Source organism: Pygocentrus nattereri, chromosome 22 (genome assembly GCF_015220715.1).
Source record: "Pygocentrus nattereri isolate fPygNat1 chromosome 22, fPygNat1.pri, whole genome shotgun sequence".
Taxonomy (NCBI): domain Eukaryota; kingdom Metazoa; phylum Chordata; class Actinopteri; order Characiformes; family Serrasalmidae; genus Pygocentrus; species Pygocentrus nattereri.
This window is the reverse complement of record NC_051232.1, coordinates 838,555-855,667: the sequence shown is the minus strand read 5'-3', so window position 1 is coordinate 855,667 and position 17,113 is coordinate 838,555. Positions and strand designations below refer to the sequence as shown.

The following is a 17,113-nucleotide window of genomic DNA, read 5'->3' as shown; positions in this document are numbered from 1 at the left end:
TGTGTCGAATGATTGAGTCTCCTATAACCAGAGCACTTTTATTAGGCTCCTTAGTGGGTGCTTAGCTGAGATGGGCAAATCTGATTGACACGTGAATTGGAGGATCATGGTGTTCCGGTGGAACTTTGGCCTCAGTGTTAGCATTAGCCTTAGCTTTCCGGCTATGTCATCGAGACACCACCCATTCACCCCGCTGTCAGGGCTCTAACACCGGAGTAGAGAGGGTGCTGACTCTCCCTGAGGCACCCGCAGCTGCTAGCAGTGAATCTTGAGGTCTATCTCTTAATAGACCCTGGATGCGCACCTCTACCTGGTCCACCTTATCCACCAGAGAGCTAACTAGTTGGCAATTAACACAAACACAGCCACTATCATTATTGCTATAGGTGAAAAGGGGGATTAAACTAAACATGCCACACTCTTAACAGGCAAAACAACCAGCAAATGCCATGATATTGCAGGTACTTACCACTTTTGGTTGATTTAGGAAATTGCACCAGAAACGTCACCCGCGATGATGTGCTCTCTGTCACCCACGGTGATGTGCCTACTGTCGCTCGCAGTGACTCGCTTTCTGACGCCCGCAGTGACTCGCTTTCTGTCGCCCGCAGTGACATGGTCTCTGTTGGCCGCTAGGAGGTCTCCTCAAATAAGTTACTGGCATTTGTCGTCCAGTAAGCATATCGTGGGGTTCAACTGTTTGGTCATTTATTAGCCTTTCCATAAAGCAAGTGTGTCTGCTCTTGATGCTTAGTGAGGTAAACATTTCAAAGAAAACAGTAATGATTTGACAAAGAAACTTCCTTAACAGTGGCTGATTTGTAGATTCCCTTTGAATATCCACATCCAGAATCTAATGAGGTGGCCTGTTGAACATAAATCCAAAACTATACAATATAAATTGTGTGTATTATGCTGAGCAGACTTGTACAAGTGGGCATTGCGGGTCAGCATTTATGTGCAAAAAGTAGAAAATATATGCAAATGATAATAGTACATCCAAATAATAGCAGAGATGATGAAACTTCAGGGATGATTATTTTTTGAATGATTCAGTTCATGTACTAACACAGTGAGTAAATACCTGGATAGAAGAGTCTCCGAATGTCAAGATATCTTATGACGTGTCTGTGTCTAGTCCAGCAAATGATGGTCCAGAAAGCCAAAAGAGTGACAGCTCTGGAAAAAGCTTGTACCAAAGTCTTAGTGTTTTATGTGTAACCGGCAGAATTTGCAATTTTGCCTGCCATGAGTACCACTTGGGCCTCAATGTCCACTGTAGCTGAGGTGCTGCGTCGTCTTCTGGCTCAATACTTCCTCAGGTGAAGATAATCAGCTGCAGCAGTATAAGTGTGGAAGCGTGCCTAATTAATATTTTAGGATGTTTTAAGGTGACTTATAGTCTGGTCTTATTAGGTTCTCGAGGAGCGCTCATTGCCCCTAGACTGAAGTAAATGCAGCAGAGGACATTCTCCTTATAGTTTAACATCCATCTAAAGGTCCTGGTGTGGAGTGTTGCCCCTTGGCAAGCCTAGGTGACCTCCAGTGCATTAAAGCACAGAGCCTTGGATTGGAGCCAGTGCTGTTTTATTGTTATGCCTGTTTTACAGTTTTCTTTTTTGGGGGTTTGTTAGCTTTTAATTCTTTTTGCAATAATCAAACTGTGTATATTTGTTTCTTTTGTGTTCTGCTCACTTTGTAGTACTCCAGTTCATTAGTGGGTATATTTAAATTGCTGAATCATTTTGTTTTGGGTTAACATTTCTAATAAGACTTTTCTTTCTTTTTTTCTGTTTGAGAAGGTAAAGGTATATTGGCTGGAGTATTGTTGCTAAAAGGATTTCTTCTAGTTATAGTAGCTTGTAGCCAATTGGTGCTAAGGATTATTTCCCTTGTGTTTCTAGAGTACATGAGTACCTGCAGCACTTTTTGTTTTTTATTTTATGTAATTGCTCCTTGTGTGGAAATTATGCAGCCAGTATACTTTGCCTGTCTTGCTCTGGTTATCCCCTTTTTTTTTAATTCTTTACTATTTTAAGTGCTGTGGTGTTTCAATTTTAAGAGGTATTTAACAAAGTTGTATTTTTATCTTTTTACTGTTTAAATAAATGTCAAAGATTCAACTAAAGTTCACGTCTCTGGCCATCTTATAAGGGTTTCTTATTGAAAATTTACAAATGAATCTGTTGTTTTCAGTGAATTGAAATATTTCCTGGGGTGAAATTCCCTAGGTGGCATAGTTGGCTACTTAACACATTGCAAGGGTCATATATGGACACCAAGCATCAACTCTGCAGTCACAAATGTCATGAACGTCTGGGAAAATAGATTGGAGTTCGAGTGGAATTACAGCACAGTCTCAATATTCCTACATTGACAACTTTTTATAACAAACACTTCCAGGCACTTTTTCATCAAGTGATTTGATGGACAATCATGTTTTGTCTTTGTTTAGCTGCAATTTATGCTGTAAATATCCAGCTGTATATAGCAGACAACAAAATCCTTACGTTACCAACAAACCTAATTACATCTACAGGACTGGAGGTTTCACTGAAATCATGTGTAACAAATGTGGAAGAAAAGATTTTCCTTTATCAATGCTCTAAAACATTAGTATCAGAGTGGTGCAATTTAACGTAGATAAATTGCATATAAAATAAATAAAAAGTTACATGTCAGTGTTTAATTATAACGTTTACAAAGTTGGAGCCAACATTTCTCTGAAAAATTCCTTTTGGCTAAACTTTTCAAAGTGGGTAACAATGGCTGGACTGTCAATGGTGTTAATTACATTAGTTAACCCTCTACTACATCATTAAATGGTGTCTCAATCTAACTCTGTTTGTTGCTTTAGAGGTAAAAATATATGTAGATTTACAGAATTTAAATTGCAGGATACAAAATATGAATGTACAGAGCCATGTGAGACCACCCCTTACAGACAGAGGTATTTTTAAGAAACCATGATCTTCCAAAAAATGTATTTGAAGAGAATTGAGTTGATAAAAGGGGATGACTGTGAAATGACAGCTTAACAGAGGCCTATGTGACCTCTATTGTGACCTTTATTCTAACCAACCAGTAGGGTGCACCCTGGCATCACCAGCTAAGTATACGAGGGTCAACCTAAGGAAGAGAGACTATAGCTGATCCCAACCTTTTGTTCACTGATTGATAAAAGTGCCGCGCTCCGACTGATGGTTCAAAAGTTTTATTTTCTGTCTCACAACTTCCAAGACCACCGTGAACACTGAAATAAAATACAATACACATCAACGAAACCATCATGTTCCGGTTTTGTTTAACTGTTCAAATTGTTACATGAAACGTTAATGTTCTCCAATCTAATTTACACACACATACAGACATAAGAATAATTCACTAAAATGATCATACAGTGTGCACCTCCAACCAGAAGGTTAGGCATTGCTAGATGTCCATTTCTTCATATTTCACAGTTCTTTGTCTATCATACACCGCTTGCACCCACCGACTAACTATTAAACGAAACTCACACTTTTTCCCAAAGTGCATCACGTGACCAACTGATGACCTAACTACTGACGTGGTCAGGTGATGTTATTAATTAAACAATTCTCCAAAGTATACACATAATAATCAAGAAATATACAAATATAAATGGATATTAAAGTAAAATTAATAAATTCACACAAAAACAAAATGCTTATGTTACTGCATTCGCTACAGAGACACTCCATTTTCCAACAACGTGTTAAACACTGGTGAGTTGAATTCCTTATGTTGTTCTATGTCTAATTCATGAGTTCAGTTGTTAGCCTAAGTGTAGGATAATGTAAGCTAAGAATTCTTTGATTACCAATTGCCTTTTGTTTATTGTGTTAATAGTTGAACCTTTTACTTTAATGTCCATAGTGCTATCTTGGCAAATGTGCATGTTAAGCTTACTGAATAGTTATAAACACTATTTTAATTGTATTCTTGGTGGACTGTCCATCACAGCTGCAGTTAGTTAATGTAGATTTGGTTAAGTGAACAATTGTGGAAACGTTGCTTTTGTTAATAAATAGTGAATGTAAAATCTTAATTGAGCTAAAATTCATGTGCAGTTGTGTACATATGCTACTTGGGACTGTACCAGTAGTTGGTTTTGCTGGATTTTCATAGCGAGATTTGAGTTTCACCTCTCTTTTGTGTTGACGTTTGTAATTGTTTGCATTATCAAATGAGATTATTTTTTATTGACTATTTTGGGTGGCGAGCCTAGCCCTGGACTTGATTGAAGAGACCTGGAACCTTGCGATACGAGTGGACTGAACTTCATCTTCTGTGCATCCACGACTTTTGGAACCAGATAAGATATACATTCATAACTCACTACCCAGGTAGATGGACTTCGCCACACACACACACAAGGAAACATTTTTTTCATTCCTTTATTTTGATAGAGAGCTCTCAACCTTTACTGTATTTTTCCCCAAGCCAAAGACTTAAATACTCATTGTGTTGTATAATTAAACGTCACTGTTCTTTTTTTCATTTCTTTTCATTGTCTTTTCATTTCAAGTCCTGTATCAATGTGAGTGATTCATACCCCTCCCACGAACCTAGGTCAAGCATTATTCTTTACTGAACCCCAAACAGAGTAACTCGTTCACACGGGTTATACTTACTTGCTCTTTTAGAACAGAAGGTGAAGGAGAAAAGGTGTTGATGTGCCCATCTACATCTGCAGGTCAACAGCTTTGCAGTTTATGTTAAGAGAGAGACATTCTGCCAGATGCTCCAAAAGTCAAAAGAAACTAGTTATTCAAATGAATATAGGCTCTGTATTCTGAGTTACTGCTGTTTTCAGTATAACACAACACCTATTAGACACGTGTGACTGCAACTGTGGTCTTTATGTGTGCTTCTTTATGAAGGCAGTGTTATTCAATGTTCCATGTAATCCATTTTGCCAGAACTGAATGAGAGATTATGTGCTGTGTGAACTTCTCCATCAGTATAAATTACAGGGAATTCTTAAATCAACACAAAGTCACAGGAACACAGAAAAGAAACACATTCTGCTTAAAGGAAATTAAACCAGAGCTTTATTATTTAAAATGCCTTGAATTAACTGTATAGCTGTAGGTTATAGTGACATCTACACATTTCACCTCATATTTAAACTAAATCAGTTGTATCTTGACACATTTTAGATAAAATTGAATAGAAGAGTATGATGTGAGGGACAATTAATTCCATTCCTGGATGGTTTTAGTCCAGCACTGTTTGATAACTTCCTTGCTGTAAAAGAATTCTGCTCAGCAATAGATGACTTTCCAAACTCTGATGGACTCCACCCACCATGGAGTGGAACTACACCCCCCTGGTTTAAATTTTCATTAAAGTAAATAACTGCATGTCCTGATATTTCTATGCTGTCTCAGTAGACATTTAACATGTATGGAAATCAGCCATGAGAATACAGGCAGGATATAAAGTTCTATGAATTGCACTGCAGTTAAGGTGATTTATTATTTATTGCATGGATGTGAAATTTCATATCTTTTCATCTGATTTTCAACTGTAATTTTTACAAGGTGAACAATTAGTATTTTGTACTTCCAACCCCCCCCCTCACCGACCAAAATGATAAATTATATGTGCTGAGGAAAAAGATCTTTGTTTTAATACATTTTAAGAAAATGTGGTAATGTGTTGTTTTTAACAATAAAGTGCAAATAATTCTATATTCTGATTATTTGCTTGATAATTTGATTGTTTATTTTTTGGTTAATATCCATATTTTCAGGAGATTGTATATCTTTGCTAAACCAGTCATTAGGGGTGTACTTTGTGTACTTCTGGTGCCGGTCCCAAGCCCGGATAAATGGTGAGGGTTGCGTCAGGAAGGGCATCCGGTGTAAAACTTGTGCTAAACTATCATGCGGATCACAAATAAGATTGCCATACCGGATCGGTCGAGGCCTGGGTTAACAACGACCGCCTCCGGTGCTGTTGACCAGCAGGGTGCCGGTGGAAATTGGACTACTGTAGGTCGAAGACCATCAAAGAGGAGAGGAGGAAGGCGGGTTAGAGAGAGAAGGAAAGGCAGGAATGTGGAGGTTAGAGTAGGGACTCTGAACATAGGGACAATGACTGGTAAATGCAGACAGCTTGCAGACATGATGGAGAGAAGGAAGGTAGATATTCTGTGTGTCCAGGAGAACAGATGGAAAGGAAGCAAGGCCAGGAACATTGGAGGTGGATTCAAACAGTTCTGTTATGGTGTAGAGAGGAAGAGAAATGGAGTAGGGATAATCCTAAAGGAACAGCTTGGGAAAAGTGTTCTGGATGTAAAGAGAGTGTCAGACAGGATCATGAGCCTGAAGTTGGAGGTTGATGGTGTGATTTTGAATGTGGTCAGTTCATATGCACCACAGATTGGTTGTCAGTTAGAGGAGAAAGAGGAATTTTGGAGTAAGATGGATGAAGTGGTAGATGGTGTCCCTAGAGAGGAGAGATTAGTGATTGGTGCAGACTTCAATGGACATGTTGGTGAAGGGAACAGAGGGGATGAAGAGGTGCTGGGTATGTATGGTGTGAAAGACAGAAATGCGGAAGGTCAGATGGTTGTAGATTTTGCAAAGAGAATGGAAATGGCTGTGGTGAACACATATTTTCAGAAGAGGAAAGAGCACAGGGTGACATACAAGAGTGGAGGGAGATGCACACAGGTGGATTATATCCTTAGCAGGAGATGCCACCTAAAGGAGATTGGAGATTGTAAAGTAGTACCAGGGGAAAGTGTAGCATGGCAGCATAGGGTGGTTGTCTGTAGAATGAGATTAGAAACAAAGAAGAGGAAGAGAGTGAAGACAGATTAGATTAGATGGTGGAAGCTGAAGGAGGAGCATGGTTGCAGGCAGTTCAGGGAAAAATTGCAACAGGCCCTTGGGGGCAGTGAGGAGCTACCTGAGGACTGGGAAACTACAGCTAAGGTTGTGAGAGAAACTGGCAAAAATGTGTTGCGTGTTTTGTCTTGTCAGAGGAAAGAAGACAAGGAAAGTTGGTGGTGGAATGAGGAAGTCCAGGAGAGTATTCAGAAGAAGAAGGCAGCTAAGAAAAAGTGGGATAACCAGAGAGATGAAGGAAGTAGGCAGGAGTGCTGTGAGGCTAGTCGCATAGCGAAAAGAATGGTGGCAAAGACAAAGGCTCGGGCCTATGATGAGCTGTATGAGAGGCTGGACAGTAAAGAAGGAGTAAAGGACTTGTATTGGCTAAACAGAGAGATAGAGCTGGAAAGGACGTACAGCAGGTTAGGCTGATAAAGGATAGAAAGGGAAATGTCCTAGTGAGTGAACAGAGAGTGTTGAGTAGATGGAAGGAGTACTTTGAAGAACTAATGAATGAGGAAAACGAGAGAGAGAGGAGGACAATGGGGGAGAGATAGTGGATCAGGAAGTGCAGAGAATTACTAAGGTGGAAGTGAGGGCAGCTTTAAAAAGGATGAAGAATGGAAAGGCAGTTGGTCCAGATGACATACCTGTGGAGGTATGGAGATGTTTAGGAGAGAAGGCAGTGGACTTTTTAACCAGGTTGTTTGACAAAATCCTGGAGAGTGAGAGGATGCCTGATGAGTGGAGAAGCAGTGTACTGGTCCCCATTTTTAAGAACAAGGGTGCAGGGTGCAGAGCTGCAGTAACTACAGAGGTATAAAGTTGATGAGCCACACCATGAAGGTATGGGAAAGAGTTGTTGAAGCAAGGCTAAGGCAAGAGGTCCAGATCATTGAGTAGCAGTTTGGTTTCACGCCCAGAAAGAGTACCACAGATGCAATTTTTGCATTGAGAGTGATGGTAGAGAAGTACAGAGAAAGTCAGAAGGAGCTACATTGTGTCTTTGTGGATCTAGAGAAAGCATATGATAGGGTGCCAAGAGATGAACTGTGGTACTGTATGAGGAAGTCAGGTGTAGCTGAAAAGTATGTTAGGGTGGTGCAGGACATGTATGAGGATAGTGAGACAGTGGTGAGGTGTGCAGTTGGAGTGACAAATGGTTTCAAGGTGAAGGTGGGGTTACATCAGGGATCAGCTTTAAGCCTCTTCTTGTTTGCAATGGTGATGGAAAGGTTGACAGATCAGGCAGGAGGCTCTATGTACCATGATGTTTGCAGATGACATTGTAATCTGTGGTGAGAGTAGAGAGCAGGTGGAAGAAAATCTGGAGAGGTGGAGGTTTGCACTGGAGAGGAGAGGAATGAAGGTCAGTAGAGACAAGACGGAATACGTGTGTGAATGAGAGGGAGGCAGGTGGAAAGGTGAAGATGCAAGGAGTAGACATCGTAAAGGTGGATGACTTCAAATATTTTGGGTCAACCATCCAAGCAATCCATCCAGGAATGGACAGTGTAGAAAACAGGTAAAGAAGAGGGTTCAGGCAGGATGGAGTGGGTGGAGACAGGTGTCAGGGCTGATGTGTGACAGAAGGATAGCAGCAAGAGTGAAAGGGAAGGTTTACAAGACAGTAGTGCATCCTGCTATGATGTATGGTTTGGAGACTGTGGCTCTGTCTAAAAGACAGGAGGCTGAGCTGGAGGTGGCGGAGATGAAGATGCTGAGATTTTCGTTGGGAATGACAAGGCTGGACAAGATTAGAAATGAGCAGATCAGAGGGACAGTGAAGGTGGAGCAGTTTGGAGATAAAGCCAGAGAGGCCAGGTTGAGATGGTTTGGACATGTGTTGAGGAGGAATAGTGGATATATCGGGCAATCGAGATGGAACTGCCAGGTAGAAGGAGAAGAGGTAGACCTCAGAGAAGGTTTATGGAAGTAGTGAAGGTGGACATGGAGATGGTTGGTGTAAAAGTAGAGGAGGCAGTGGATAGGGCAAGATGGAGGCAGATGATCCGCTGTGGCGACCCCTAAAGGGAGCAGCCGAAAGAAGAAGAAGTATGTCTTTGCTATGTTTTTAGCAGTAAATTATAAGATATTAATCAGTCTGTATCAGATGTTGATGTCATATTTGCCAAAGTACATAAACTGACATGAAAACTTAATTAAATAGGATACGTAAGGAGTGCTGAGTGTACCAGAGTGTAGCATCACTCCTTCACCCCCATAGCATATCTAGGACTTTTTCAACAACACATTTTTTTTTTCAAAAACAACCAAAGAAAAATATATTTATGAAGGAACAAATTAATAACAGTGAAGAAACTCGTCTACTCATTAGACACTAGACAGTTAAAACTATAAATATCGTTCATGAATGTTAATGCAATAGGCTATAAAGCATTTCAGAGTCAGAATATGAGAGACTCCCAAATGTGCGGTGATGCTTGTTTAATGTAAAACCCATAAAGTGTTTTATAACATTCTTTAGAAAGTGAATTATTAATGCACATTCATTAATATGAACTGAAACGTATTGAGCGCTGGAAACTTTTATTTTGAAAAATATCCTCCCGGTTGTGGTCTGTTGTTGCTGTGTTCCCACAGCGTGTTGTGTTTGGAGGAAGCTCTGAAGCGGAGACTCAGTCTGAGGTTAAAGAGCTGTAAGTGCTGCTTTAAGCTGCTTTCAGTCCTTATATGTCAGCGTAACTGACTGATGAGTGTTTTTAAATGTCTGTTAGAGCCTCACTGATGGCGGTGCTGCTCGTCCTGCAGGGGTTTAGAGGAGGAGCTGCAGTAAAGTCGGTAGGTCGGTAAAGTTGGGCTGATGGATATTCAGCGGATATTCGCGTCTCGCCCCTCCTGTCGCTCACAAACCGCCTCTTAAAGATTCTGAAAGAACATTTTCTAAATCTGGTAAAACAGACAACAAACTACAGTCATTACATTTCGTCAGAGTTCTCGATCTTTCCATTTCGCCGAGGACTTTTGGTGAAAATATCCGGAATCGCTGCAGTAGGCGCCGAAACCGGTAAGGGACCGTCGGTAAACTTCTGGTATTGTATTAAACGTAAAACATTCAAATACCTGAGAAGCCTGTTGGCGTTATTTCTACAGACTTTAAACCTACTGAAATAGAAAGATAACGTGAAAATCAATAACTGACACTAACAAGTATACATCTGATCTGACAAACATACTACAACCTTTAGTTTGGTAAAATGTCTCCGCTGAATTTTAATGAATTTTAATAGACATAAACTGATATTTTGACTCATCCATATGACATAAAAATCTAAAAGCACTTGTAGTGTACAGAGATATACCTGACAAATATACTATGACCTTTAGTTTGGTAAAATATGTCTCAACTAAAGCCTGCTATCATCATTTTATATCAGTTTTTGAAGTTATATGCATTGCTGTGCCAGTATTTGTGTAACAATCTGGTGCCCAAAACAAGTTAATAACATTGCTAATAAAAATGTCTACATTTAAAATATTTCTCCAAAGACAGAATTGTCATCTGAATGAGGGACTGACTTACAATGAATGCCTCGAAGGTTTACATTTTTTTCTTGATTTGCTTTTATTAACTTTTCTTGAAAGGTCTTACTGTTCTCATGCCTTTTGTGTTAGTTGTTTGCATTTTGTATGTCTCTATTGGGTGACATGTGGGGGCTGTGAAGAGGAGTCCCTTTGTCATGTAACGACCTCCAAAGGTGAACCAGTTATAAAATAGGCTATCTATAGCTCCCCAATACAGCAATGCCTTTGCTGAGGAGATATCTCTCAGATATCCTGGCTCCTAGATGGGGGAGACTGTAGATTCCTGGTTGAGGCACAACACTCCTGTTTTAATCACAAAGGTAGAGGTAGTCGCCCATCAAGTAGGGGGTTTTGGGTCGTTTACACAAAGGGACAACAGGAGGGTGGGGTTTTACGTGGTTGACTTTTTAAGTCTAAGCTGGGTAAGAGACCTGTGCATAATAAAGAATACTTCTCTATAGGTCCAGTCTCTGCTTCGGTCTTCATGAGCTGCCAGCAAAGTCAACAGAGGCAAGAAAAAGCTCAACATATCTGATATCCGGTGAGTTTATTTGAACCTACTTTCATCTCTCTACATGATCAGTTATTAAAGTTATATGTATGTTATGTGTGCATTTTCAGTGCTGCTTAGTTTAGTCTCAAAACAAAGGTTTGGTTAAACCAGTAACTTCAGTGTTTATAACTTTGTATATTATTTGTATGTTATATTAAACAAAACGATTGTCTTTTTAAAACAGTGATCAAAACAGTAATACTTTATTATTTCTTCAGTTCATTTACATCCGCATCCCACAATAACAGCCTTTTTTATGTAAGTGTGTAAAGTAGATAAAGTCTGTGCTCATCACTGGCCCTTACTGATTACAATGCCGTGTGTTTTCTATTAGGCCTTGAGTAAAACCTTGTAGGCACTCACTTAAAGAACTGTTCATGGCGTTTTTTAAATGAGTACCTGACAATAAATTGAACTACACTGACCAAAGCTATTATTATTATTGCATTTTTTTTAGTTGGTACGTTTTCCAGAAATTAGGTTTGTATATTAGATGGAAAAGAAATCAAAACTGTGCTGTGTGGAAAACTGACCTTCTCAGTCAAAGGTGGTATTAGCCAAAGAGTTCAGTTGTTTCATTAAGCCACAGCACTTGATTTCAAGATGCCTCTGCATTATCTAAGAGTTGCATGTAAATTTCACGTTGAAATTTGTAATGAGATCACAATTAACATTACCATCTGATAATCTTTCCATGTCTGTGATGTTTGTGCAAACAACATGGCACAGTAGGCCAGTGAATAATGGTTCCCATGCCAGCCCAATGCTTTTGCAGGTCCATGGCAGTATGGTAGGGGTTTTGCTTTGCCAAAATTAAGTCAACAAGCATTTTGTAGAGCTCTTCCTTAGTCTTCCATGTCTTGCCCTGACTTCAATAATTGTCCCTATCTTTCATTTCTTAATGACATGTCATACGGTGGATGTTCATGAGCAGGAAGTGTTCAGATATATTTTATTTTTTTCACTTGTTTTGTAACAATTACTTAGCTAAAGTTTCAGATGTGTCCATGGCTGTAAAGTGTAAACACCCCAAGAGATTCACAGGACCACAGCTTATTATGCTCTGAAATTGTCTATGCATGACTTGAATTAAGGCCTCATAAGACAAGTAAGCTTTGAGAACTTGCCAAAATAAAAACAAACAGCAAAATTCTTATGTGAGCTCTTGAATGACCTTCTAAAGCAGAGGGTCCAGTTACATTCAGTGAAAAATATTTTAAAAATCCAGTTCAATCCTGCAATTTCCAATGTTGGCGTAACGACAAAGCTTTATTGCTCTATGTGTGTATTAAGAGTTTGAGGGTATTAAATTATTGGCTTTTCCACATCATATGGAGATTTCTGCCATTATTGATTTGGATTAGACTGATTTTACTTTATTGCAAGTTTAGTTTTTTTTTTTTCTTTTTCAGAAATGATTTATGTTGGTTTCAAGTCTTCTTCTGCTCTTTCCTATTCAGCTTAAATGTTCTTCGGTAAACACGTGAGGACATTCCACCAAGAGGAAAGTTAAGCTGCTGAAACGGGTGATCATATAAGAATATGGCATCCAGAAGACATTCTGGGACTCAGCAAACATCATCTGGTACCCTCCACATGAAGACATCTCACAGACAAATGCAGAAACACAGCAAGGAGAGAAATCACTACTGCTTGGAGTGTGGACAGAGTTTTACAGTACAGAGTGCTCTCAAAACACACCAGCGCATCCACACAGGAGAGAAGCCGTATCACTGCTCAGAGTGTGGGAAGAGTTTTACTGTACTATATGCTCTCAAAACACACCAGCGCATCCACACAGGAGAGAAGCCGTATCACTGCTCAGAGTGTGGACAGAGTTTTACTCAACAGAGTACTCTCCAAAACCACCGGCGCATCCACACAGGAGAGAAGCTGTATCACTGCTCAGAGTGTGGACAGAGTTTTACTCAACAGAGTAATCTGAAATCACACCAGCGCATTCACACTGGAGAGAAGCCGTATCACTGCTCAGAGTGTGGACAGAGTTTTACTCAACAGAGTACTCTCAAAATACACCAGCGCACTCACACAGGAGAGAAGCCGTATCACTGCTCAGAGTGTGGACAGAGTTTTACTCAACAGAGTAATCTCAAAACACACCAGCGCACTCACACAGGAGAGAAGCCGTATCACTGCTCAGAGTGTGGACAGAGTTTTACTGCACAGAGTCATCTCAAAACACACCAGCGCATCCACACAGGAGAGAAGCCGTATCACTGCTCAGAGTGTGGCAAGCGTTTTACTGAACAGAGTGCTTTCAAAAACCACCAGCGCATCCACACAGGAGAGAAGCCGTATCGCTGCTCAGAGTGTGGGAAGAGTTTTACTAAACAGAGTACTCTCCAAAGCCATCAGCGCATCCACACAGGAGAGAAGCCGCATCACTGCTCAGAGTGTGGGAAGAGTTTTAGTAAACGGAGTCATCTCAAAATACACCAGCGCATCCACACAGGAGAGAAGCCATATCACTGCTCAGAGTGTGGGAAGAGTTTTAGAAAACAGAATAATCTCCAAAACCACCAGGTTATTCACACAGGAGAGAAGCGGCATCACTGCTCAGAGTGTGGGAAGAGTTTTGCTCAACAGAGTACTCTCCAAAACCACCTGCGCATCCACACAGGAGAGAAACCGTATTACTGCTCAGAGTGTGGGAGGAGTTTTACTCAGCAGAGTAATCTCCAAAAACACAAGTGCACTAAGAGCTATGGTGGAAATCAGCAGTAATGAGTAAGCTTAACACATTCCAGGTGAGAAAGTCTGCAGGAACCTGTGATTCTAGGCTAGATTTCAGTCTGTTGGTGGGGAAAAACCACCTCTTTTGTTTTACACAGTTTCTAAAACATAAGTATTAAATGGAATGTAATTTCCTCTACTGACCACCAAGTCAAACCTAAAGCTCATTCACCCAATGAGAAGGTGTGGTATTGCATATTCTCCTCAAAATGTCCACACTGCTCATGCTGTTGATACCTATCAAGAGACTTCACATTCAATAATGAGAGGCTCTTCTCTTTCTAATTCAGGAGATCTAAGCTAGTACAATGTTTCTGATGCAGTGGCGGATGTATCAGCAAGCATTTGCCAGAGTGCTTCGCTCTTTATCATCTTTATCATTCTCACTCTTTTATGTATATTTATATATATGTTCACTGGCCACTTTATTATGCCAACCTGGCTAGTAAAAGGTTCGACCCCCTTTTGCCTTCAGAACTGCCTGAATTCTTCATGGCATACTTTCAACAAGGCGTTGGAAACATTTCTCAGAGATTTTGTTCCATATTGACATGATAGCATCACGCAGTTGCTGCAGATTTGTCGGCTGCACATTTATAATGCGAATCTCCCGTTCAACCACATCCCAGAGGTGCTCTATTGGCTTGAGATCTGTGACTGTGGAGACCATTGGAGTACAATGAACTCATTGTCATGTTCAATAAATCAGTTTGAGATTATATGAGCTTTGTGACGTGGTGCATTATCCCTCTGGAAGCAGCCATCAGAAAATGGGTTCACTGTGGTCATAAAGGGATGGACATGGTCACTAACAATACTCAGGTAGGCTGCGGCATTTAAACAATGCTCAGTTGGTACTAAGGGACCCAAGGTGTGCCAAGAAAATATCCCCCACACCATTACACCACCACCACCAGCCTGAACCGTTGATACAACACAGGATGGATCCATGCTTTTGAAACATTAAAACAAATTTGAAAGAGAAAATAATGCATTCCATCAAGTCAATTAGAAAGTAATAATTACAAATTAAATTGGTTTAGTTAAATAATCAAATTTAAAACTAAAAGTTAGATTAGGAAAAAAAATGCCATTCCAGAGAAAAATGGTTAGGAATGCTAATATTCTTTAAGCTGAAAGCTGCTCAAACAGGAATGTTTGAGCCTGGATTTAAAGTGTCCAGTGTCAGGGTTCTTCTAATGCTCTCTCTTACCCAGGTTTATTTAACTTAACTATAAACATGGAGAAACAGCATTTAACTTTCACCTTCAACAGGACTATCTGACCAATTCCCAATGATCTAAGAATTCTGCTCGGCTCATATCTCTGCAACATTTGAAATAAATATGCTGGTCCTGCACCACTGAGCAATTTATAGACCACTACTAGCATCTTTAAGTCTATTCTGTAACAGACTGGAAGCCAGTGTAAGTACTTAAGAATGGGGTTGATGTGTTCCCTTCTTTACTCTGGCAGCTGCATTCTGAACCAGCTAAAGTTTTGTGTTTTTTGGGGGTCCAGTTAGGAGACCATTGCAGTAATCGATCATACTAGATCCCTCAACTTGATTGATATTCATAAAATGTGTGGTTTTTATTTTAGTAATTAAGAATTCACTTCGCTTCTCTTCGGTCAACTGTGTGTGTAACCCATTTAAATGGATTCTAGTGTAGTGCATTGTCTTACTCCTATAACCATTACTTATGACTTATGAATGCTTACAAGAGGCAAATACGGATGTAGTTTATAGTGCTTCTAGCCGTAGAGGTAGCCTAGGGTACTCTAAATGTTGAGAGTATTCTGCTGTTGTTAATATTATTGTTGATGATGCTGGAGAAAAAAGATTGTCTAGCTTTGCACATTATTGTGTTGTAATTGTGCAGCCTATCTTTGAAGATTTCCTTGTGAATTTGAAGCTTGATTTTACACCATCTGCATTCAGCTTTCCTACATTCTCTCTTATCGATTTGAATTGAAGTGTAGGAGCCAGAATGTTTTCTAAGAGCTCTAGGGACGAGCATAGTGTTTTATTTAATGTATGTGCATAGTTTTTGAAATCTGTTTTTGAAGTCTGGTTTCCGTACTTACCACAGCATTGAGACAGCTCTTCTGCAGTCTGCAGATAGTAGTTTGCTCAGTAGTCTCCTTCTTCTCGACTTGCAGCTTTTGAAACTGTTAATCATGATGTTCTCACTATTCATCTTTTCTCTATTCGTATCACTGACACAGCCTTACAGTGGTTCAGGTTGTATTGACAGAATTGTTGATAAAATATGTCCTTGAGTCATCATTAATAAAAGGTTTGCAGCAATTATTAATTTAGAAACTAAATTTAATTAATAAAGTATAAAGTGCATTTTTACCTAAGGCCGGCGGGCTTAAGTGGGGAAGTTAGACCTAAGGTTTCCAGGCGAGAGGCTGTCCGTGCCGGGCACTGTTGCAGTGTTAGGAAGCCTTGAGTGATTAGCGAACACCTGCACATAAGAAATATTGCCTGTTCAGTAACAACAAGCCATCCTTTAATGAAGAAATAGATACGCAGCGAGCAGGAATTGGCTGTAACTCTTAAATAATTAGGAAGATGCCCAGCTCGAGGTCAAGAAGGCCCAGAATGGAGAGTCATAACAATGGTCTTTGTCTGACGAAGCATATAGGTGTCAAAAAGAGTATTTTATATTGCGAATACAATGATAGCCAATGGGAACCTGAGGATGTTCAGAGAGGAGCAGTGAAGAAATCACCCCAGGGAGGGGTGATGAGCACATTCGGGATAAAAAATATAAAAACTGATGTCTTGTGTGAATCTCTGCATTTTGGCTGTCCAGGAGCCATTTTTTCACTTGAAACTTGATAAATAAAGAGGGCCTTCTCTTTCCACAAAAGAACCATCGGCTATAGTTTGGTTTTTCATCTTTCTTTAACCTTTTGCAAGAATGCTTTTTGATCTTTTTGACTGTATTATCGTTTTGGTATTTTGCAAGAATCATTTGATTTTAATTACCCCTTTTTACATTAGAGAGCAGAATAAATTGGTACTAAAACTTAGAATTAATTGATGAGCAACACGTTTCTTCTTTTTTTTTTTTTTTATAGTCAGAGCTGAGGACGGGGTGCTCTGAGTCCCGGCAGTATCTAACAGACAGACAGCAGTTTATCACACTAGGTCTGTGTCACGCAGGGCTCAGTTCTTGAACCCCTACTTTTCTTAATTTACATTTCACCCTATGGCCAGATCATTCATATCCATGGCCTACACTTTCATTGTTATGCTGATGATATTCAGTTATATCTCAGTGCATGCACACCCTCAGATTCCCCTCCCAGTACACTGATTGAATGTATTTCTGATTTTAATCTGTTGATGCACAATAACTTTCTCATGCTAAACACTGATAAA

The 17,113-nt window shown here is 39.9% G+C and overlaps 1 protein-coding gene across 3 annotated transcripts in view; it reads left to right on the top strand.

The window, feature by feature from the left end:
* Positions 1-14,433, top strand: part of LOC108413188 (zinc finger protein 239-like) — a 65,101-nt gene extending 50,668 nt beyond the window's left edge. The window contains exons 1-4 of one of the 3 annotated variants that reach the window (XM_037532865.1): positions 9,462-9,523; positions 9,602-9,665; positions 10,871-10,950; positions 12,423-14,433. In XM_037532865.1, the coding sequence (XP_037388762.1) occupies positions 12,505-13,707 (1,203 nt within the window). In that variant the 5' untranslated portion in view covers positions 9,462-9,523; positions 9,602-9,665; positions 10,871-10,950; positions 12,423-12,504 and the 3' untranslated portion in view covers positions 13,708-14,433. The other 2 variants (XM_037532864.1, XM_037532866.1) reach the window with 2 other exon arrangements.
* The last annotated feature ends 2,680 nt before the right edge of the window (positions 14,434-17,113 follow it).